The sequence below is a fragment of the Schistocerca piceifrons genome, chromosome 6 (genome assembly GCF_021461385.2).
Source record: "Schistocerca piceifrons isolate TAMUIC-IGC-003096 chromosome 6, iqSchPice1.1, whole genome shotgun sequence".
NCBI classification, from domain to species: domain Eukaryota; kingdom Metazoa; phylum Arthropoda; class Insecta; order Orthoptera; family Acrididae; genus Schistocerca; species Schistocerca piceifrons.
The window spans coordinates 334,905,148-334,929,031 of NC_060143.1; the positions used below are offsets into that span (position 1 = coordinate 334,905,148).

The 23,884-nt window shown below is 38.9% G+C and overlaps 1 protein-coding gene across 2 annotated transcripts in view; it reads right to left on the reverse strand.

Annotated features, from left to right (window-relative positions):
• LOC124803070 (exportin-1) overlaps nt 1-23,884 on the reverse strand; it is a 130,189-nt gene that overhangs the window by 100,462 nt on the left and 5,843 nt on the right. For both annotated transcript variants that reach the window (XM_047264198.1, XM_047264199.1), the window contains exon 3: nt 8,027-8,201. In XM_047264198.1, coding sequence (XP_047120154.1) covers nt 8,027-8,201 — 175 coding nt within the window. The remainder of the gene's footprint in view (nt 1-8,026; nt 8,202-23,884) is intronic.

Here is a 23,884-nt window from a genome sequence, read left to right on the forward strand (position 1 = left end):
AAAAATGGAGGGTATGAGAAATTATTGAAGGTACCAGGAAAAATCTAGCAACATCTTCAACATTTTAGAAAATGTGGAGGCAAGATAATTCATATCAATACAAATGTGCCCTCCACAAGTAGCCAAACTATGTGGGAGTGACTTTTTGGTGTGGAAGGGAAGACAGCTGTCAAAATGAAGGCACTGTTGACAATATGTGGCCTTGATACAGGCAGAGGTGTGGATGGAGCTACAACGATGATGGCGGTCATTGTCAAATAGGTGGTACACTGAGTTGCATCAATGTAGCATCAATGAACCTGAACCAGACAAGGGGTTTGGGATTCTGGAACGCTACAAAGTTTTCCTCTAGGTGGCCCATAAACAGATTGGTATAGGAGGGTGCCATGTGCATCCCCATGAGTGTGCCATGGATTTGTTGATGTACTTTCCCTTCAAATGAGTAGTTATGTGTGATGATATAATTAGGCAGATGTACAGGAATGTGTGGAGGGGTTTCAAATTGGAAAGACTTTGGAAGAGTTAGCAATTAAATAAACCAGCTGTTTCAATTATTCACCAACTACCAGTAAAGTAAGCCTGTTTAAGAATTTTAATATAATTTGTTGTTCGTGAGTGGAGCATACCTGGACTTACACAGAATCCAATTACTGATCCCATGTTCTGTAGCTCAGGTGAATGGAAGAGTATATAAAGGGGTATCAGGGAAGTAAAAGCATTCATGTAAATTATCACCTACACAATAAATTTCCCCGTGTTCAGACAAATAGTTATTCTTTAAATGCTCTTATGCTTTGTTGAAAGCAGTGGCCATGAATGTCTAAAGGATATACCAAGTAACACGGTTTTTCTGAATAGGTACGAAAGTTCATAACACTTAGAAAATGCTCATCACTGGAATCAACAAAAACATCAAACAATTTAAAAATCACTACAGTGAACAAAAACCAATGGATAAGACTCCATTTGTGGAGCCCGTTTCGCTGGGACAAGCAACACTCTCAATACACAAACAGAATTCATATAGCGAATCAGATATCACCAGCAACAACTTTTAGCATTTGTAGCTCCACACACGCCCCTAATATCCTCCAACAGGCATTAGCTAAAAATAACAGACACCTCACACAGACTGTGTCCCAACAGGGGTGAAACTACATCAATTTGCCAGTATTAGCAAAATCTCCAGTTAGACAATATTGTCCACAGGATAACATCGATCTGGTGCTTTAATTTGTTTAACGTAACACTCTAGATTGCAATGATATTTATTCATTATGGTCAATTTAGACTTTCACTTAAAGCCATCTCCAGAAGCAACCCTGCAAGGGTAGGATTTGCCGAATCACAGAGAATACAAAAACATACAGGGTTACAAGAAAGTACAGAAATTATGCAGCATTTACCCCTATGGCTGGTGTTGGCAGCTCCACAGCTTTTCTCGTGGTAGCACAATTGTAACTGCTACTGATGGTTATGGAGTCACAGGTTAAGTAACATGCAATTCCCAAACCAAATATGGATTATGTCAGCACCAACCAGTGGTAAACACTTCACAAAACATGAAATATCGATGTTACCTGGAATTTACAAACTAAGTTCTCGCAGACCATTTACAAATGTATAAGTTAAACCACTGCAAATCATCACACAAGCAGTCTTTTACGTTAAAAATGGGTGACATTACAGAATGTGCGAGGAACAGTCACCTAGTGACATTTGTATGAACGACAAAAACAACATTCTTATCAAAATTTTGCCAATAAACAAATGAACTAGAGAAAAGTAATTATACGCATGTGCAGATATCACATGAAAATATAATTAGGAAGTAAAAAAGACACACCAATTTGCAGACAGGCACAATCATAAAACACTCACATTTGGCTTTCAGCCACAGCCTTCGTCACACACACACACACACACACACACACACACACACACACACACACACACATTAAAGCACACCTGGTGTACACAGCGGTGCCAACGCCAGCATCTTGGGCCAGAAGGCAACATCACGTGGGATGCAAGCAGCAATCTGAAGGGAGGTGGGGAAGGGGAGGGAGACGAACGCTGTCTGGTGGAATGTGCGGGGACTAGACTGCCAACAGGTGCAGTGTAAGGAGGTTATGGTTGTGGGGCATGGAGGAGGAGGGGGGGAGGGGGGGAGGAGTGGAGAAAGATGGGTGGATGCAGTGACCGAGGGTTGCAAATGAACAGAGAGGGAGATGATATGATAGGACAGAGAGGGGTTGAAACTGTTGGGTGGAGGGTGTGGTGACAGTATGTTACTGTAGGTTGAGACTGGGATATTACAGCAGCGGAGAAGGGTTGCAAAGATAGCTTCCATCTGTGCAGTTCAGAAAAGCTGGTGGGGGAGGGAAAGATCCAGATGGCTTGGGGTAATGAAGCTGTCATTGAAATCAAGTGTATTATATTCAGCTGCATCTTGTGCCACAGGGCAGTCTACTTTGCTCTTGGCCAGCTTGGTGGTAGCTTTTCCTCCTGGTGGACAGCTGGTTGGTAGTCATACCAATAGAAAAAGCTGTGCAATTATTGCAGCAGAGCTGGTAAATGACATAGCTGCTTACACAGGTGGCCTGGCACCTGACAGGGTAGGATGAACCTGTGAAGGGACTGGAATAGGACATGCTGGGTGGGTGGACTGGACAAGTTTGCACCTGGGCCTTTGACAGGGATATGACCACTCCTTTGTGGCTGGTTCTTAAGAGTGGTGGGAGGATTGGGAATGTGAGGAGAAAAGGCAAATGACATCTGTTTGTAGACTATGTCTGGGGCATAGTGCCTGTCTGTGAAGGCCTTCGTGAGACCGTTACAGCATACTCAGCAAAGGAGTTTTGTCACTGCAGATACGCCATCCTCCTGTTAGCCAGGCTATGTGGAAGGGATTTTTTTGGTGTGAAAGGGGTGACAGATGTCAAAATTCAGATACTGTTGGTGGTTGGCAGGTTTAATGTGGACAGAGGTGTGGATGGAGCCATCAGAAAGGAGGAGGTCACCATCTAGGAAGGTGGCATGCTGGGTTGAGGAGGACCACATGAAGCCGATGGGAGAGAAGGTGTTGACGTTACGAAGGAACAAGGATAGGGTGTCTTGGCCCTGAGCCCAGATCATGAAGATATCATCAATGAACCTGAACCAGACTGGGCCCATAAAAAGGTTGGCGTAGGAGGGCGCCTTGTGGGTGCCCGTAGCTGTGCCACAGATTTCATTATATACCTCCTCTTCAAATGAGAAACAACAGGGGGCTAGGATACAGTCAGTAAGGTGTATGAGAAATGAGGTAGTCGGTTTGGAGTCTGAAGGACGTGAGGGAATGCAAGTGTTCAATAGTGGTAAGACAGTGGGCATGAGGGATGTTGGTGTACAGAGAGGTGGCGTCAAAAATGACGATTAGGGATCCAGGAAATAAAGTGGTGTGGATGGTGGAGAGTTGGTGAAGTAATGGTCCATTTCTTTGACATGGGAGGCTAGATTATGGGCAATTGGCTGGTGTGTTGGTCAATGAGGGTAGAAATTCTTTCAGTGGGGGCTCAATAACATGCCACAATTTGACGCCCCAGATCGCTGGGTTTGTGGATTTTGGGTATCATGTAGAAGGTGGGCGTGTGGGGGTGTCATAGAGGTGGGGAGGGAAATGGATTCGGGGGAGATGTTCTGGTAAGGGCCTAAGGCTTTAAGCAGGGGTTAGAATTTATGTCGGCCTTCAGAGATGGCATCACTCTGGCAAACAGAGTTTATAGGTGGAGGAGTCAGATAATTGGCAGAGGCCTTCTGGCAGGCATTCACAGCGATTCATAACACCAGTGGTGAAATCTTTGTCTGCAGGTTGGATGATTAGGTCAGGATTTGTTCTGAAGTAGTTCTTTTTTCTACTGAAAGGTTGGTGTTCTGACAAGGGAACATCCCCATCGCACCCCCCTCAGATTTAGTTGAAGTTGGCTCAGTGGTTAGGCCTTGAAAAACTGAACACAGATCAGTCGAGAAAACAGGAAGAAGTTGTGTGGAACTATGAAAAAAATAAGCAAAATTTACAAACTGAGTAGTCCATGTGCAACATAAGCAACATCAAGGAATATGCGAACCCAGGTTCACCGTCGTCCCGTGGTTAGCGTGAGCGGTTGCGGAACTAGAGGTCCTTGGTTCAAGTCTTCCATCGCGGGAAAAGTTTAATTTATTTTATTTATGATTATTACATCCATAAGAAAACCTAAATCGGGCAAGGTAGAAGGATCTTTTTACCCATTCGCAGAGTATACAAGTTAGGTGGGGCGACAACATATTCTTGTCATGTGACGCACATGCCGTCACCAGTGTCATGTAGAATACATCAGACGTGTTTTACTGCGGAAGAATCGGTTGACCTATGACCTTGCGATCAAATGGTTTCGGTTCGCATTGGAGAGGCACGTCCTTTTGTCTACTAATCGCGCGGTTTTGTGGTGCTGTCGCAAAACACGTACACTAAACTTATTACAGTGAACAGAGACGTCAATGAACGAATGGATAGATCATAACTTTGCGAAAATAAAGAAAAAAAAAATTTCGCTCGAGGGAAGATTTGAACCAGGGACCTCACGTTCCGCAACTGGTCACGCTAACCACGGGACCACGGCGAACCTGGGTTCGCATATTCCTTGATGTTGCTTATGTTGCACATGGACTACTCAGTTTGTAAATTTTGCTTATTTTTTTCATAGTTCCACACAACTTCTTCCTGTTTTCTCGATTGATCTGTGTTCAGTTTTTCAAGGCCTATCCACTATGCCAACTTATAACTAAATCTGAGGGGGGTGCGATGGGGAGGTTCCCTTGTGAGAAAGAGACCTGGAGAATGATGGTGAGGCTATGTTAGAGGTAAGGAATTCCTGGAAAGTGACCAGTTGGTGGTTAGGTTGGGGGGAAGGGGGGAGATCACGGATGGATGGTGGTATGAACTGAAGAGAGAGGGTTTAATGTTGGAATTAGGCTGGTTTCAGCTGGAGGGACTGCCAACAAAGAAGTACTTCCATTGCAAGGATCATGAGAAAGAGAGTAGGTCTTCGACATGTCTATTTATCCCAGCTTCAACCAACAGTAACATATTGTCCACACACCATCCACCCAACAGCTTCCACCTCCACTGTCCTATCATCTCATCATCCATCCTGTTTGTTTGCAGCACTTTGCCAATGCATCTGCCTGTCTTTCCCCACTCATCTCCTTTTTTTGCTCATTTTTTCTTCTACCTCCCTGCTTTACAACCTCCTGGCACCGCACCTGTTGGCAGTCTAGTCATGCAGTCCCTGCATACTTCACCAGACAGCATTCGTCTCCCTCCCCACCTTTACACTATATCCCTTCCCATTCCCCCGCCCCTCCTCCAGATTTTTGCTTGCATCCCATATGATTCTGCATTCCGGCCCAAGACGCTGGAGATTGTGGTCTCGTGTGTGTGTGTGTGTGTGTGTGGGGGGGGGGGGGGGGGGGGGCGTGTCCGTTAATTGTGTCCGTCTGCAACTTGACGTGTCTTCTTTATGGCAAGCAGCAATCTGCCTTTTCCTACATTGTTGATATTCTTACTGGGAGTTTCCATTGTTTAGTTAGGAAGTAAGTTGCATTAAAATGTACACACATCGTCGTCGATTTGCTAGACAGTGCCCTCTAGTGTTGCCTGCGTTGCTTTGACAACAGCGTTGTTTTCAGAAATCACAGTACAGAACACTGTGCAGTAAACAGTATGTATTTTAATGGGTGTACCATTTAATGTAATTTACCTCCTAATTATAGCATGTAGGGTAATTATATCTTCATGTGATAGCTACACGTGCACATAATTACTTTTCTCTAGTGTCCTTATTTACCACAAAATATTGAGAAGAATGATGTTTTTGTCATTCATACCAGTGTCACTAGGTGAAACCACTTCCTTGCTCATTCTGTAAGTTTGCCTATGTTTAACGACCACTTGTATGATGATTTGTAATAGTTTAACTTCTTATATATTCGCACCTGGGCTTTGAGAATTTAGTTTGTCAATTTCATACAACGTCGACATTTCACTTTTTGTAAAGCTTTTGTCATTAGGTTTGCTGACATAATCCGTATTCAGGATGGAAATTGCAAACTATTTAACCTGTGGCGCTATGGCTGTTACAATCTTGCTACCACAAGAATAGGTGAGGAACCGCCAGCACCAGCCACAGGAGTAAACGCTACGGCATTTCTGTATTTCCTTATAACGATATACATTTAGTACTCTATGCAGCTCTGCTATTCCTATCCTTGCAGGGCTCACATGCGAATACAACTAACTTAAAAGTCAAAATCGGTCATAATAAATCAATATCACTGCAATCTAGACCATTATTTTAACCTTAGGACCATGTGTGCTAATAAATGGGTACTACCACAATGTAAATTAATGAAAATCATTTTTCTTCGTGCAATTATAAACTTGACAGGGCATTTAAACACTGCTACAGAAGGTATACTGCAGGCTGTGCCTTAAGGAAAGAGGTATAATCAGAAAGCAATTAAGTAAAATGAAATCTATTATTGAAACACTCAAGCAATTAGATTTGAAAGAATGGGAAGTTTAACAGCTAAACACCTATGAGAGAGTCTCTAGACAACACAAGTAGTTTCAGATCCAAATTAAAGAACACATGTTGCACCAAAAATGCAAGGCCGGATCAAAGCTAAAAGACAATCTACAAGCAATCGTCATGTAAGAGAATGGCTGACCATGTGAGAAAACAGAACCTGCAAAAGGAGCCACAAAAAATTGGGTGAGCTTTATTACAGGTGGATCAAAACCACATTGATGATTATACAAGAGTCAATCTATAAGTCATGACAACAATAGTATATCTTACAATTATGAGACAACGTGGGAATTCCACAATATGCACTGAACGATACAGCAGTGTGTATCTGTGTACCAATATAAAAGAGAGTTCCAGTACGGATGGTCACAGCAAGGTGTGGAATGGAAAACATGCATTGGAACTCTTGGAACTCTGTGTAAATTTATTGCACACAAGTACACATGGAACAATAGTGAATCAAAATCAAGTAATGTCCTTCAATAGTCCCCCAGTGCATTTACACTCCACTGCCAATGATACGGAAGGCATTGAATGTCACTGGCATTCCCATCAATGTGTGCCATATGTCAATGAAATGTCATCCCCCATTGCTGTACATAATTCTTTATGATGTCTGCTGTGTGGGCTGTACCATTTTCATGGAGTATGACTGCATTATCCAGCAGTGCCAGATGTTTTCATTAAAGTTCGTGTCGCAAATGATACAGCAGAAAGTTGTGGTAGTATTTGACATTTCTAACAGGGTGACACTATAGAATACATCGTTGTTATAAGACAGAATGAGTGTGACCTCCGTGGGTGATGTATTCTGTCACTCCACATGTCATGAACGTGGATAACGCCATTCTACTGACTGGGTCTTCAATGATTCATGCACTTGTGTCAAGGTTCCATCAGTCACAATAATGTGATTTAGCATGTCATTTCCTTCCCACTCTAATCACTCTAGGTCGATATGCCCGCTTCTGCACCTCTGTTAACCCATGTGGTATCCATTTCAAACACTTCCAGGCAGCGTCTACTTTTGCTCCTCTTAACTGATGTGTTACCCATTATCTACACTTCTGCACACCGTCAAGTACTGTCATAAAATGCGGAACACTGTTGCCCTTAACTTGTAGCACAGCCAAGCTTATACTCAGTATTTCTGGTGCTGGCACCAAGGCAGGCATCCCCACATGCAGTCACAATCTGTCAGTTGATTTCTGTACTGTTTGCCATGGGGTTTCATACATATTTACTGTGATTATGGTGATGCCACATGTTTGCATGATATACTATAGTTGCCATAACTTACGGAATGATCATCGTATATGCAACTGTAAAGATATTGAAACTTGTACAAAATAACTTCCTGCATGCAATTCATAAACACGCAGAAAAAACAATTATGAATAAGCAATGTGATATACCTTCACATTGGTTCCTTGGTAAAACCTTCCATCTTGTTTTAATTACTTGTTCCAGGATCTGCAGAGCATAATACTTCGTCTGCTGATTCTGTGAAAATTCCAGAATAGTATCCACTCTGGTCCATGCGTCCGGGTGTTCTTTGAGAGTTGTAAGGACCTCCTGAGCCACCCTTTGCTGTAATATACAATATATTATTTCATATTTCAATGGGAAATGATATTTTAAATGATATTCACATCTGCAATTTTAAAATGCTATGGAAATAAGGGTTTCAAAATAGGAGATTGTATAAGAAGGGATATGACATGTAATATAATAAGCAGTAATACACAGGAATAATGCACATCAGCTGACAGCATCAAAAGTGACACTAGCAATTATTGCTTTTCTAATAAACCTAACAAGTAGAAATATCGCTGGAAACTCCATTTGACAGCCATGTTAAAGATTATGCAATAACTTTCATACTGGCAAGAGAAATTTCTAGCATTTTCTTCAACCAGTTTCTACTGAACCATCTTTTTTTCTTTAAACAGAATCCTAAGGGCGAATTCAATCAGTTCTGCTTAGGGAAAATTAGATACTGTAAACTAATACCTGTTTCTATTTAGGACAACATATAGTTACAGCCAGTCTGTCCATTTCTTCTGTTTCTCGTACTTCAAATGACTAACCACAATACGGTCACCGTAGGAGTGGGAACAAGATCAAAACTAAACTGACATAATATGCAAACAGTAATTCACATCTTATTTAATCAGTTCAGTGAGTGCAAAAATTTTGTACCAATAAATAGCTTTATCACATCAATCATTCAGTTGTCTCAGCAAATACTGCTGACCATCTCATTTCTAACTGATGGGAGTTACAATTAAATCAAGTTTCTCATAGATTATTCTGGTATAATATTATTTTAATCCATTAAATAGCTACAATTACAGACTGAATTTAATGGGCTTATATGTTGGAAAATTGAGTTTGAAATCTCTTCCTCCCTTACCCTACCTAATCCCCCCCTCCCAAGAAAATTGCAGAATGTCAAATTTATGGTACAACATAATCAAAAGACTCAGCAAAGACTTTAACATATGCATTTGTGAGTGCAACAAAACACATACATTATGTAAAATCGAGTTGCTCCTCATTTCAGTGTTAATGTTTGTAGGTTTCTAAACCACAAGATTCCTTGACAGGTGGGTAGGTTGAGCTGAACGAATTCCTTGGCCTCCTTGCCATCCAGAGCTAAGCCTAGTACACTTTAATTTGTGGGGACATCTGAAAGCTTTTGTATACGAAGCCCTGGTACAAGATGTACAGCCTGTGCGCCCACATTGTGGAAGGCTGTGAAAGCAATACACAAGAGCCTCAGGGATTCACTGCGATGGAGGGCTGATGCATCTATTCTTGCTAACAGAGGATTTTTGAACATTTCATTTAGAAAAGTGTTTCACACCGCTTATACATTCTTTTGCTGTATTTTTCAGTCATTAATTTGTTGAAGAGTTGTGGAAATTGAGCTCTAAACAAGGAAATAAAGCGTTTTTGGACCCATGTTCATATAATATGTTTTCTTCCTCTCTGTGCAAATGTTTCCTGAAAGTTTGGCCATATCTTTTTGTTACAGCCCTTGTAAAGTGCAAGGGACAGTGTTTATGAAAACATATCGGACACTATATAAATTTGCCATAACCAATATAAATCTGCCATAACCAATACGAAATAAGACAAATGTTACAGACCAACACATCCATTTAACTTACAGAGGACTGAAATTATATATCTAATAATGTTAAAATCATTGTGTAGTGATATATTTATAGATAAATGCAGTGCATTATGATAAGACAGAACAAATTTAGTTGAAAAAGTTTAGTTCTATTTCAGCACAGATTAACCTTTCCCAAGGATCTGTGATAGGCTCTTGTACAATACACACCACTTGTGAAATATCAGCTTCATTAGTATCATTCTTTTCTGTCCATACAAATTCCTCCTCTTAAGGAATTACCCAGTTTCTTTTTTTTTCCGTGTGCTTAGCTAACAACTTGTCCAAAGAATTTATGCAAATGTCCTCCTTTAGATTCTAGTTTAAAAATAATCCACTGACCAAGTAAGGGAAAATTTTCACCATTTCAAATGGTTATGTAAAATTTTTTTCTTGAACACTCTGGTTCGCAATAGGTTTCTGTTATTACATCAACTTAATCAGTTATGGACTTCACACATTTTACAAAAGATGACCAAATCAGTAATGAGAGCCAGTCTAGCTTTCTCACCGTGCTACACAAGATGATTCAGCTTTCCAACACCATCAAGAAATCCTTTTCTTTGGGGCACCTAAAGGAACTGCAAATTCAACATAAGACCACCATCTTTGCTGAAAGTTATACTGGCTAATTTGCACTGCTGTTTGATATGTTGACTAGCTTCCTCAAGAGTATATTTTCCTGATTTTAAGACCACGACATTTATTTTCAAGGGTCTAAAGTATTTTCTGATTAAAAGCTTGAACAGCTAGCTTATCATGCTGCAGACAGGTATAATAGCATAAGAATGCAGGCGTATAGTGGTAAGAAACTTCCTGGCAGATTAAAACTGTGTGCCAGACCGGGACTCAAACTCGGGACCTTTGCCTTTCGCGGGCAAATGCTCTACTAACTGAGCTAGTCAAGCACGAGTCACGACCCGTCCTCACAGCTTCAATTCTGCCAGAACCTTCCAAGCTGTGAGGACGAGTTGTGAGTCATGCTTGGGTAGCTCAGTTGGTACAGCACTTGCTCATGAAAGGCAAAGGTCCCGAGTTCGAGTATCGGTCCGGCACACAGATTTAATCTGCCAGGAAGTTTCATATCAGCGCACACACTGCTGCAGAGTGGAAATCTCATTTCTGGAAGCATAGTGGTAACATTGCATAAGAAGCTCTCGGGTTTCCAGCCTGGTTAAAATTCCAAGGGCTTTCGACCAAGCACTCCTTGACCATTGTCAAGTGGTAGGACTTTTTGTAGGGCTGCTCTGATGCTCACAGAATTGTCATGTATGGATAAAAGTTGATTCCACATTCGATGTGCTCATTTTAATTTCAAGTTTGTTGGAGCCCATGTCATAGTCAGCAGCAAGCCACCATCTCTACAAAGTGTGTTTTCAATTATTCTGTTTCTATGGCTTATTTAATTACACAGTCCCAGAAGCCAGTAGCGCAAGCCGCTACAGAAGTTTCATCAAATTTGATCCCTTGAAAATTTTCTAAAGCATGCTCAGCTAAAGTGAGTTTGTCGAGGTAGTGTAGGTGATAAAGCCTCTCACGCATTGTAGTACAATGCACATTGTTTGTCCAATGTGAGACTGGCCACACTTGTACAGTAACTTGTAGACCCGAGGTGTTCTGAGACTTGCTGCATTTTTACTGGTCTCAGTGATTACCAGACTTTTGTCGGAGGCCTGAAGCTCGATTTGCTATTGTGTCTTTTCAGCTGGAGGCTTATCTTGCCGAAATGGGGCTATAGACAGGCAAGAAAGCAAATTTCTTTTCCTCCTTCTCCTCACTGGGCTCATTGTGAACCTTGCTTGTGATCACTTCTAACTGGTGAACGTTGTCGCCACTATTCCTAAACATCTGGCATAGGTCGCTCAGCTCTTGGGGCAGATTACTGTTCTTTGGTACAGTTCTTGCACAATGCACCAATGTAACACAGTACACTTCTGCCCTGAGCAATGATGGATTGTTAATAGCATGCAAGTACAGATCAATGTGAGCAATTTTCATACATTTTGTGGCCAAGGTATTTACTTAGCCTACAGTAGACAAGGAAGTAAAGGAAGGGCAATGAATTTTCTTCTTCTACTTCCAAGGAGAACTTGGCATTACTGTTAATGCTGTTGTGATGTTTCAAGAACTCCATGGGACCAAATGATGGCTGTGTCATTCATGGCTTCCTGTCGCAATGCCATCCTTCTGATCATGATACTGGCCACTTTAGTGGAATATTAGGGCCAAAGAAAACCTTGTTATGCCTATTCAAAAACAGCACCATTACATCGAAACTGCTATAACGTCACCCTCACTAAGTCGAAGACGACTAATTTCACTGACAAAATCTGCAGAGTCTCTAATATGGGGTCATACTGTGTAAAATCACAGACATTTAGGTGAATCCTAAAGGAACCATTTCAGAATTTAGTCATATCTGGTACAAAAATACCTACATGTTTTAATAGTAAAACTATCAAATAGCACTGTCCTAACTCAAACAATTTTTTATGAATTTAGGTCTGAAGACTAAAGTGTCATTAATCAGGCACGATTTTCCCAACTTTCAGAGACCTAGTGCTCAGTAATGAATTGACCTACAGACATATTTTTTTTTATTTTAAGCATCTGGTATGTAGGCCACTAAGTTGACAGAATGTATAGAAAGTACGATACATTCATTCATTCAGACTTTTTATGAAAAATGTTCAAAAACACACTTTTTTCATTAAAGAGACTGTTAGCAGAAAGGACCAAAAAGCTTTCATCATTGCAGAGCGTGTGCAGGCCACTGCACTAAGTCCTGCCCATGTTGTGTGCTGGTAGCTTTGCAAGTTTCTCGCCATGTTTCCTTTGCTGCTTCACTGGGGAGCTTGCGGACCACCTGTTCGATGTCACCAATTTTTCCCATGTCCTTCGGTGAAGGTACAACGTTGAGTCTTTTCTTACGTGTCTATATCTCTCGCCACAGCAAGTCTCAAAACATCTGAGGTCTACATGATACATTGCAAATGTGGCCAGTCTTACGTTGGTCGGACAAACAGTACACAATGTCAAACAACAAAGGAAGGAGCATGAGACGTTTTATCACCTCCGCTACCCCAAGAAATCCTCTGTAACTGGACATTCTTTAGAAAAAGGTCACTGCATCAAATTTAATGAAACCTCTGTCATAGCTCGTAATAATGGATTCTGGGGTGGTGTAATTAAAGAAGCCTTCAAAATAAACACCCTTAATAGAGTGAACCAGCAGCCCACTTCCAGTTAATACCACTTGACAATGGACATGGAGTGCTTGTTCGAAAGCATGTGGAAGTTAATTTGATGCAGCTGGAAACCCGAGAACTTTTTATTCAGATATAATAGCATATGAAACAGGACAGAATATCGTGTTAAGTCACTGATGCCTATTGTTTTGGTAATTAATGCCTAGTGTTTTGGTAATTAGTTTTTTGTGCGCTCTGCACTTCATCCTGATAAGCAACTGTAAAATTGTCAATGAAATAAATCTAGAGAACACAAATTTTATCTGAACTATTTTCAGCTTTTGTCATTTTACAAAAGGAACTCCATTTATTTTTGATAAAACAGTGAACTTGAAACTTTGCTAATTTGTTGTTCAACATTCTGAAATCACTGTCTATAGAACCTTCCTGTACCACTTTAATTACACTCCCTGTCCTATTATCCCACTGATATAAGCTGATGAGTTGACCACAGCAAATGTGCCAAATATATTTTTGAAAAATGTTTCGGAATTCCTAGTTCATTAGAGGAAAATGAAGTGTTATGTCTGTAACAGCATTTCTGGCAGCTGTGATATGTCGTAAAATTTTTTTCGTCATAATTTTTCATATCAGTGCTAAATAGAAGAGCGTAATAAGTTGTTTCGTTAGATATAAAATTATGGGTGTAGGGCAAACTTTTCTATTTAATTTGATACAGATCTAACTGTAAATGAGTTCCCTAACCTATTTTATTCCTTTGTTTCTAAAATGTAGTAAGTATTTCCACATAATTTTTTTTGTAGATGTTTAAATTAGTTACTGAAAACAATGCAATAGCACAGAAATACATTTTTTATCAAAATATAATGTATCATAAGTCAAATTTTTCTTCATTACTTTTTCAGTAAAAATGTAATCTATACATCATGGTGGTGTGAGGTCTTGCATGATTTCAGAAATTATGCATTCTGGCTCTTCAATTTTGTACAGGAAGACAAAAGCGACGGCATTTCAAAATTTATCTTTGTGGTTTCACTTTCCGTGGCTTTAACTAATATTAGACTTCACAACCTATTTATAGTAGACTTGAGACTCGCGTCAAGGAAAAAAAAAAAGAAAATAAATAATCTTCAGGAGAAACAGAACAGACGTATCACCCGATTACTTTCGGGTTATTCCATTTCAAATCACAAACTGCTACAACCCGACCCTTTTAGATTTCTTTAAACTGAAGTATGCACGTAGTAGTCATGATCAGCTAAACAAAGCAATTTTTTTCACATTTTTCTGACAAAAGGTTACTGAGTAAACAGGTGCCTAAAAATGTAAAACAAATCAAATTTTTGACTTGATGAATGACGTTGATTGGCTCACAACATATGTGCTAATTAAGCTAGAACAATGAAACTGAGTTCATTTGAAAGATATTTAAAGGGTTTCCAAGTGATACGAAACAAAATTAGCTGAAAATTTTATATTCATCTTTATATAAAAACATCATTATTGATTTTTTTTTTGAAATTTTGAAAAACTATGATGTAGTCAGAGGCAGTACAAAAGTAGTTTCTCACTGATCAAAAGAAAAGGAATTTATATGTATCCAGGATATCAATCAATCAATCAATTGCAGGAGAGCTTCTGTAAAGTTTGGAAGGTAGGAGACAAGGTACTGGCAGAAGTAATGCTGTGAGGATGGGGCGTGAGTCGTGCTTGGGTAGTTCTGTTGGTAGAGCAATTGCCCACGAAAGGCAAACGTCCCGAGTTCGAGTCTCGGTCCGGCACACAGTTTTCATCTGCCAGGAAGTTTCAATCAATCAATCAGTGTGTTCGAAGTCTGAATGCCAACAGTTAACTCATCATTTCTTTGATTTTGAATCAAGCTGCACTCAACTTCAATCAATGAGGAGCTTTCGACAATTTTGGATTTAAAAAACTTGGTAAACAACTGCTACAGCAAATCCATTAGAAGTTATAATAAAAAATGAACTTGTGGAGAAGAAGTCTGAAGGGCAACATTCAATTTGTCAAATACAGGAATAGTCACTTGAAGGAAAATGCAAAGGGCCTTGTTCAAGTCTGAGGGCAGGAACAAAAAGAATTTTTCCACATTTATTGTAGCAAAAGCCTTACATTTAAGATGAGTTTGTCTCATGTGGAAGAATATGCTATTCTTTTAGGAGCTTTTGTAGTAGTGCTTCAGAATCTTCTTTGGCTCTTTATTATGCACTTTCTGAAATTTCTGAAGGCATTCTTTTCTTTTGACACTCAGCTCTAAGAAACGAAATATATCAACATGGATCTCATCCACTTCACATGGTAATCTTCCAGCACTTTATTCAACTGCTAGATTAATCAGGTGGTATATGCAACCTATGATAGCAATACCTAGATGAAATGCCTTCAGAACTGCTGAAACTTCATTTTTGTGTCCTACCATAACAGGAGCATTGTCAGTACAGAAAGCCACACAGCTTTCAATTGGTATGTTATGAGAATTCAGCTGTGGTAACATCAGATTACCTATGTTTCGCTCTGTTGAGTCTGCAACTAACACTGGTGTGAATAGCACAGTGTTCACTACTTTTTCCCACAGAATATCATAGAATGTAACAACAACAGATACAACTCGGAAATTCATATCATTGCTTCCATACACAGCCAAAGAAAATGGTCCGTCTGAAGGCACTTAATAACTTCAGATGATGCATTTTTTGCCATTTCATTTACAACACAAAGTCATTTTCGTGCAACTACAGATATATTTCTTTGCAACTTCTGATGTGGGAAACATCACCTTAAATAAAGCACCTGCATGATCAGCTGCACTTAAGTGCACATTGTGTTCCACCAAAAAGGAAGTTAACAGACAATCGGCCTTAATTACATCACTGTCAATGTTTCCAGACTAGACAAAAAGGTGTCGATTTTCTAGTCATCTTCCTTCAATCTATTACAACTTACGAGTTTGCCACACTTCACATGATTATTTAAATCATTTCTTCCACCATGTCCAATATTAATGTCACACCCACATACCGTGCAAAAGGCAAATTTTTCTCCCTTTCTTGACACAGAAAATAAAGAGAATATGATCCTGTAAGTGTCTGGAAGTCATGTTTCTTGTTGGATTTATTCATGAACAATATGAAAAAGTCTGAGTACAAATGTCTCGATATGTACTAAAACATCAAAAGGAACCTGGATCACTGAATGTCACATAAAACAACAATGTAAACACTCAAGGCAGACAAATACTTCATTGAAACATGTCAGAGCACATAGAACAACTGTTATCCCGACTTTAAATTCAGTTCCAAAGACAACACAAACATCAAACATTTAAAAGTACCAAGACTGAGTTATCGGCTATCTTAGACTTGCCTTCGACCCATACAATCGACAGTATGGAAGTGGGGTGATTATCGATTGTTAACGTTTCAAAACTTTGTCCGCGAAGTCTTAATATGACACCGTCCATCCGTAAAATGCGGGAATTTCTGTAAATTTTGCGGATAAACTGTAAAAGTTGGGAAGTTTGCATGTAGATGTACGAAGTTCACTGTGATTTAACCCTTTTTCTAATTTTTTGAACTAGACAAGCTAACCACCAGTGTCCTATATTACAGGCAACATCTCAAAAAGAAATTTTTATATATATATTATATAAGCAGACATGTCTGCTTTTGTCTGTGTATGTGCGGATGGATATGTGCGTGTGTATACCTGTCCTTTTTTCCCCCTAAGGTAAGTCTTTCTGCTCCCGGGATTGGAATGACTCCTTACCTTCCCCCTTAAAACCCACATCCTTTCGTCTTTCCCTCTCCTTCCCTCTTTCCTGATGAAGCAACCGTTGGTTGCGAAAGCTAGAATTTTGTGTGTGTGTTTGTGTGTCTATCGACCTGCCAGCACTTTTGTTTGGTAAGTCTCATCAACTTTGTTTTTAGATATATTTTTCCCACTTGGAATGTTTCCCTCTATAATCACAAACCCCTTCAACAACTTTTTGACAAATCAAATTCATTTACACAATGTTCCTTTGTGGCCAGTCAACGATCAGCCTTCCAAAAAAGCTTGAGGTTGAGTTCAAGGTTAACATTGGGCCAACACACAAGCAACAATTCATCCCTTTGTATCTTATTACAAGGATGGTGACAAACTCGAGCACATAAGTCTTTGTCATTACATCAGAATGCCTCTCACCTGATACCCACTGTCCATGTGTTCCATTCCAACTTGACTTTCTGACCTAAAAATTTAACTGAAAATCAACTAAAATATACTACTTCTCTAGCAGAGAGGCAGTTCAGTATAAGCACAGAATGAACTTCATTAACCTGTGCTATCATGAAGATTTTCATATTGAAGCCCAGTGGCATTTTTGCCATCTCTCATGATAGAGAAGATAGCGCTGGTGTTGGTGGAACAGTTAAACGACTGGCTGTCCGTTCAAGTCTGCAATGCCCATACACTAATCAAATAGTGAGACCTGAACAACTTTGTATATTTGCCAGGGATAACGTAAAAGGGATCATTTCAAATATGCTACTACAGGAGATCATGAAATGAACTGCACTTGCAGATTGATTTTAGCAATGTTGCACAGTTGTAGGGGGACAAAAATGTCTCAGTTTTATTCCACTAAGCAAGAACAAAATAATTACAAAAGTGTGTTTGGACTCCAATGAAAATAAAATTGAACTGGCAATGGCTGTTAACAGTGATCGAACATTGTTTGATGATGTCAAAGGATATTTTGCTTGTGTATATAATGGATGCTAGTGCTAAGGCTGTACAGTTTGCAAAAATAAGGAAAAGGGTTAAATCATAGTTAGCCTGTTACATCCACATTGACTGTCCACATCTTTCACATTACCCATTCAAGCAGACATTCTTTTCATGGGCAACAGGGAACTAAAGGCAATCTTGAATCCTCAAACTGCTACAGGACAAACATACACATAATTCCAGGTGGCAGTGATAACATGCAACAAACAGATTGGCTAGAAGAATGATGAATTGTGTAGGTACAACTCATCAAAATAAGTAACAAGAACAAATAAGTAATTGACTTCAAGCCAATCTCTTGTTTCCAGATGTTTTGATTTTTTAAAAAAAATATTTGCAACTTGCATTAAGAAGTGCAATGCTGAGAAGTCAAATATTGTTGCTCTTGCTGCCAATTCTCAGCTATTTTATTCTGATGTTCATATTCAGTTATACAATAATACATAGGTACTGACAGGTAGGCCTAACATTTAAAATACATTAATTTTTGAAGGTATTTTACAGAACCATCTCAAACATAAAATTACTTTTTACAGTGATCCCATGCTCATCCCAAGTTGAAATTTCAGAATACGGGGAGCAAAATGCTATCTTTGACATATATTTTTTGAAAAATTTAAAAAGATAGTTTTTCAAAACTCAAAAAATTCAGTAATGGTGTTTTTTTGAAAGGAACACTTTTGTGTTACTATAGGGTAATTCCATATTAAGTGGCCTAAGGTTCCCCACTTGACACTCTCCAATATTGACGACGTTTTCACAGGATATGCCTGTAGAACTTACATGAAGCACTGCCAGATTTCGGCTCCGTAAGTAGCCACTAGCCACCGTTTTGTAAAGGCTCGTATTTTGACATTGCAACTTGAACAAATAAATCAACAACTTTGTTTTAACATTGCTCAAAGATCTAAAAGACCTGTTGAAACACTGCAATTCTGTTCAACATTTTGGTTGCAATACAAAATAAGAGAACGAAAAATCAAAGTTTGGTAAATTCGTCATAATGTGCTATCAAAGCGCTTCATAATTCTTGTCGTAACAAATTTTGACTATACTTTATCGGCTTGTATCTACTGATTCTTTACTCATCTGCAGTCTGTCAGCATGTCAAAAAGCTCTGCAAGTGGTACCTAGATTGCTCAAATAATAACTTACTTACAGAAGTTCTAAGTCTACTTAAAAATTTAATTAGCCAATTTTGGCTCATTTTCAAGATGCCACATCTTGAAAGAGATCATACAAACCTGATTTTTACTGGCACCATTGAAAAAAGCTCAGTTTGTTTGATCAGAAGTTGCTTTTTATTTTTGAAGCTAGCAAGTTTGGTGGCAATAATGGAGTTTAAAAAATTCATCAATTATTCAGAAGCACATTGTTGTATAGTGAAGAATAGTCAGATTTAATGTGTACTTTTTTTAAATAATGTAAAGTCTTTTGTCATTGCTACACAAATGTGCTTTTTTTCTGAAAGTACAAATTATTTCAGGGTGTCTGACTTTTTAGAATTGTTTATCTGGTCATTTAATTTTTTTCTGTTCTATTCCCAAATTCCCTACAAAAGTTTTCATTATCTATGATTGACTATTTTTTTCCAGTTGGAATTATAATTGAATTGTAGTTTAATGGATATCAACGACGTTTCAGTGCCATATAGCATGAACTTTGCAGGTAATTCTGCATGCCATCTGAAAACATATACACATCAACAAAGCTTCAAACATATCACACAATTTTCAACAGAACAACAGGAATTACTAAACAAAAGAAGTGAAATATGTCTTACTGAAAATGCACAAATATGCTTTCATCATAAAGTAATACTTTTGGAGAAGGATGGATTTCTACAGAGATCCTCTTGTAACCTTTTTGATGCGAAGAACCATTCTGTAAAAAATGGGTTTGTGGATGGTTAATGTACAAACAGCAAAACAATTGAAAGTTGTGACAAAGAGCAATTTGAAAACCGGGCAGATCTGTCCAACTCCTACAAAATACATAAATAAAAAAATTAAAAAAAAAAAAACAGTAAGAAAAGCAAAAAAATCTCAGTCATCACCATCCCTGTGAGAACATAAAGCAGAGTTATATCCAGCAGAATCACTTGATACAAGTCTAACTGATTTTGGTGTAGCCCCTCTAAAATTTTAGAGTATCAACAAGATATGCCAAAGGTTATGCAAAATGAAAATTAAGTGATACTCAAGAGGCAATTGTGAATAACACTGGTGCTGCTGGAGGCTTCGACTTTTTTAAAAAAAAGAGAGAGAGAGAGAGAGAGAGAGAGAGAGAGAGAGAGAGAGAGAGAGAGAGAGAGAGAGAGAGAGATATTCAAACACCTACTACAAGCAAGGCATGGCATGTCCTGATTGTGAAGATTAGAAGCAGTTGATTAAATAATTGAAAGAAAAGTTGCAATCGTCAAGACAGCCTGAAAAATCGCAGCTTTTGACATTAGTACCTTAAAGTTGGACTGTAAAAGAAAATGCAAGAATTTGGTGTTTCTGAAAGGATGGCAAAAACAGCTAGGAAGTTAAAGGCAGAAAATGGTGTATTCGCTCTGCCAAAGAACAGGTGTGGCAAGATGATTCCAGATGTTGTAAAAGAAAGATGGTAACACTTTTTTTTTCTCTCTCTCCCAAAATGAAAAATTCAACCAAATTTACCCACACAAAAAGGACTGTGTATTAACTAGAACAACAGATGGACAGAAAGTTTTAATTCAAAAATACCTTCTTCTCGATAATTTGAAGAAATTTTTGCAGTATATTGACTTCAGCATGAGCCCGAAATTGGATTTTTCAAATTCTGTGAATTGAAGCCACAATGATGGCTCACCATAGGTGCTGCACGAACATATTCAGTCTGTGTTTGTGCTTTACACCAAAATCCAAAACTGATGCTTGCAAGCAGTCCAATTAAAGATTACAAGAGCCTGATTGCTAAAACAGTGTGCGATTTGGAATCCAAAGACTGCATGCTTCATCGGTGTGAAATCTGTCCACGAAAAGAATTTCTGCAACAGTTTTTAGAAAGCAGTATTGAAGGCAATGATCCAGATGATACCACGAAGTTCAAACAGTGGGTGCACACTGATATAGATACATTACAAATTAAGCAGGTGACCAGTGAGGATTTTACTGAAGATCTGATTTCAAAAATTGACAACCTTTAACTCGCTATTACATTGCAAAGCACCAAAGCCGGTACCTGAATTGCACAAAAGAAATCCTCAAGCCAAATGAACTGACTATATTCAAGGATTTTGCTGAAATATTAAAAAACTAAAAACCCACCTCAACTGCGAAAAAAGCACCTAGTGTTAAGTGTTAACCCAGGTTTCAGCGTAGATAACTACATCTTCTTCAGAACAACAATAAAACCCTCAAGTGCCTAAAAAGACTTGTCAATGATTAAAAGAACACCATAGCTATACATTTATAATCGAAAAAGAAAAGGAAACGCAAACAGTACATATGGACAAAGTCAAAACCACTACTTAACTTAATGGTGTACGCTCCACCTCACACCAGCCTATGTTCGATGGGCCATGACCCGCTATCTAAGCACACGCGCATACAAATACGAGAAAGTCTGAGGCTAAATAGCTCGTATATTGCCAGCCGTGGATCAACGTATATCAGAAAATGAAATGGATAGAACAAGATACGAGCTAAATAGGAGATGAAACCTAAAAATAACCCCACACGGTTGCTTACGCTAGTAAAGAAACATATATGAAGCTACCCATGACAACAGGAGGAACTCTTAAAAACTATACCTAAAGCCAGTGGTTAGCCTGGGGGGGGGGGGGGGGGGGGGGCTGAGGGGACGTAATCTAAAGACGTCCTGCTAATAAAGATATAGGGATAAAACGTGAGGTGTTCAACGGGCTAAAATCACCTTCATCATAAAAGGAAAATGAGGATAAAGAGAGAGAAGATGAACACCTTGACCAACCGCGCTCACCAATCAGCGCGCGCATGTGATAATCCCCAGATTATCAGGCTTACAAGTATGAAGAACAAAGTAAAGGCGCGAAACCTTCAAAAAATTTTCTATTTCTTAGTAGGAGTTGGTAATTGAGGATATTGTCTTTAACATATTGCAGATACTTAAAGATCTGCATTTCTTTCAAAACATCCAGTTTTACTTTGTTCTTCCCTTGTCTTGCGCATGTGCTTAGATAGCGGGACAGGCTTGTAAGTGAGCGACCGTTTGTAGCTGCAGTTTATGGCGAGTCATGGCCCATCGAACATAGGCTGGTGTGAGGTGGAGCGTACACCATTAAGTTAAGTAGTGGTTTTGACTTTGTACATATGTACTGTTTGTGTTTCCTTTTCTTTTTCGTTAATAAATGTATAGCTATAGTGTTCTTTTAATCATTGACGCAGGTCTTTTTCGACACTTGTGGGTTTTATTGTTGTTCTGAAGGTGTAGTTATCTATGGCGAAAGCCGAATTAACACTTAACACTAGGTGCTTTTTTCGCAATCGAGGCGGGTTTTTAGTTTTTTAATATATTAACCAAAGATTGCTGACGCGCTGCGATGTTTTAAGGTTCTTAAATTTTGCTGAAAATTATTCATTCATTGTCTAAGATGCAACTCAAGATTTCCACAGGAATAACAGCCAAGCAACTTTACACTCATTTGTTGTGTACTTCATAAATAACTTTGACATCAACATCAGCTAGTGTGTAATGAGCGACAGCCTGAAGCATGACGCAATCGCTGTACATGCTTTTATAGTAAAATTAATGGAAGAATGATGTGTTGCCTTGGAAAAATCGCACATATTTACTACTTCAGTGATGAGTCTGCAGCACAGTATGAAAACATCAAAAATTTTCTGAATCCATGCCACCATCAAAATGATTCTGGAATCCACTGAATGGAACTTTTTTGTTACAAGCCATGGAAAATCTCCATGTGATGGAGTTGGGAAAACTGCAAAGAGCCTGGCAGCAAGAGCAAGCATTCGTACAAAGAAGACCAGTGGAATCCTGTTCATTTTTGTTTCAGAAGAAGGAATTGAAGCACAAAAAAATGAATAGGAAATGCACTAGAAGAGTACCCAATGATACAAATTGTGTTGTGGAAAATGTTGACCTAAGTCAAACGACTGTTTCTTACAACCAGGCCAATAAACTATCTGTATTTATGATGTAAAATGATGGATTGGTAATGTCTTAGAAGTTTCAGATGATGAAAATTGTGCCTTAGTCAGTTTCAAGCACCCCAATGGACCTGCACATTCATTCTATTCACCAGAAGGCAGGATGTTTGTTGGATTCCAGACCAACAAGTTATTTATGTCATTCCAGTTCCACCAGCAACAAGAAAGGGTTGACATACCCTGCTACAACCAACTGCCATTGCTATTAATAACACATTTCAGCAACTGAATTAATGAGAACTGAACGTTATGGCATGGGAATCATAAAGAGTAAGAACGGTAGTGACAAGCCACCACGGACCAACAAGATTATGCGACCCTGTATTTTTTAATGTAATGAAAATATAAGTTCATTTGCTCTTAAATGCAATGTCTCAAAAATAAAAACAACTTTTTCTGAGCCAACAAAGTGAGTTCTTTACAGCAGTGCTCTGAAAAATCAGATCTGAGTGATCCCTTTTGAGATATGACCTCTTGAATACGAGCAAAAATTGATGATTAAATTTTTGACTCTACTTTGAACTTAGATTATTTGAGCAATCTAAGTTCCAGAGCTTTTTGACATGCTTACAGGCTGCAGATGAGTACAGAATCAGCTTCAGAAAGTTAATCTTTCAGTAGATACAAGCCGATAAAACACTCAAAATTTGTTGCGAGAAGAATTACAAGCCACTTTCATAGTACATTTTGATGAATTTACCATAATTTAATCTTTAGGTCTGCAACTGAGCTATTGTACCCAACAAGTTGAACAGGTTCATGAAGTTTCAGCATGACCGGCCTCTTAGATACTAAGCAGTGGTAATACAAAGCTGTTGATTTATTCATTTAAGTGGCATTGTCAAAACAACTAGCCTTTACAAAAAGGTGGCTAGTGGCCCAACCATACTACTTATGTAGTTGTAATTTGGCAGTGCTTCATCA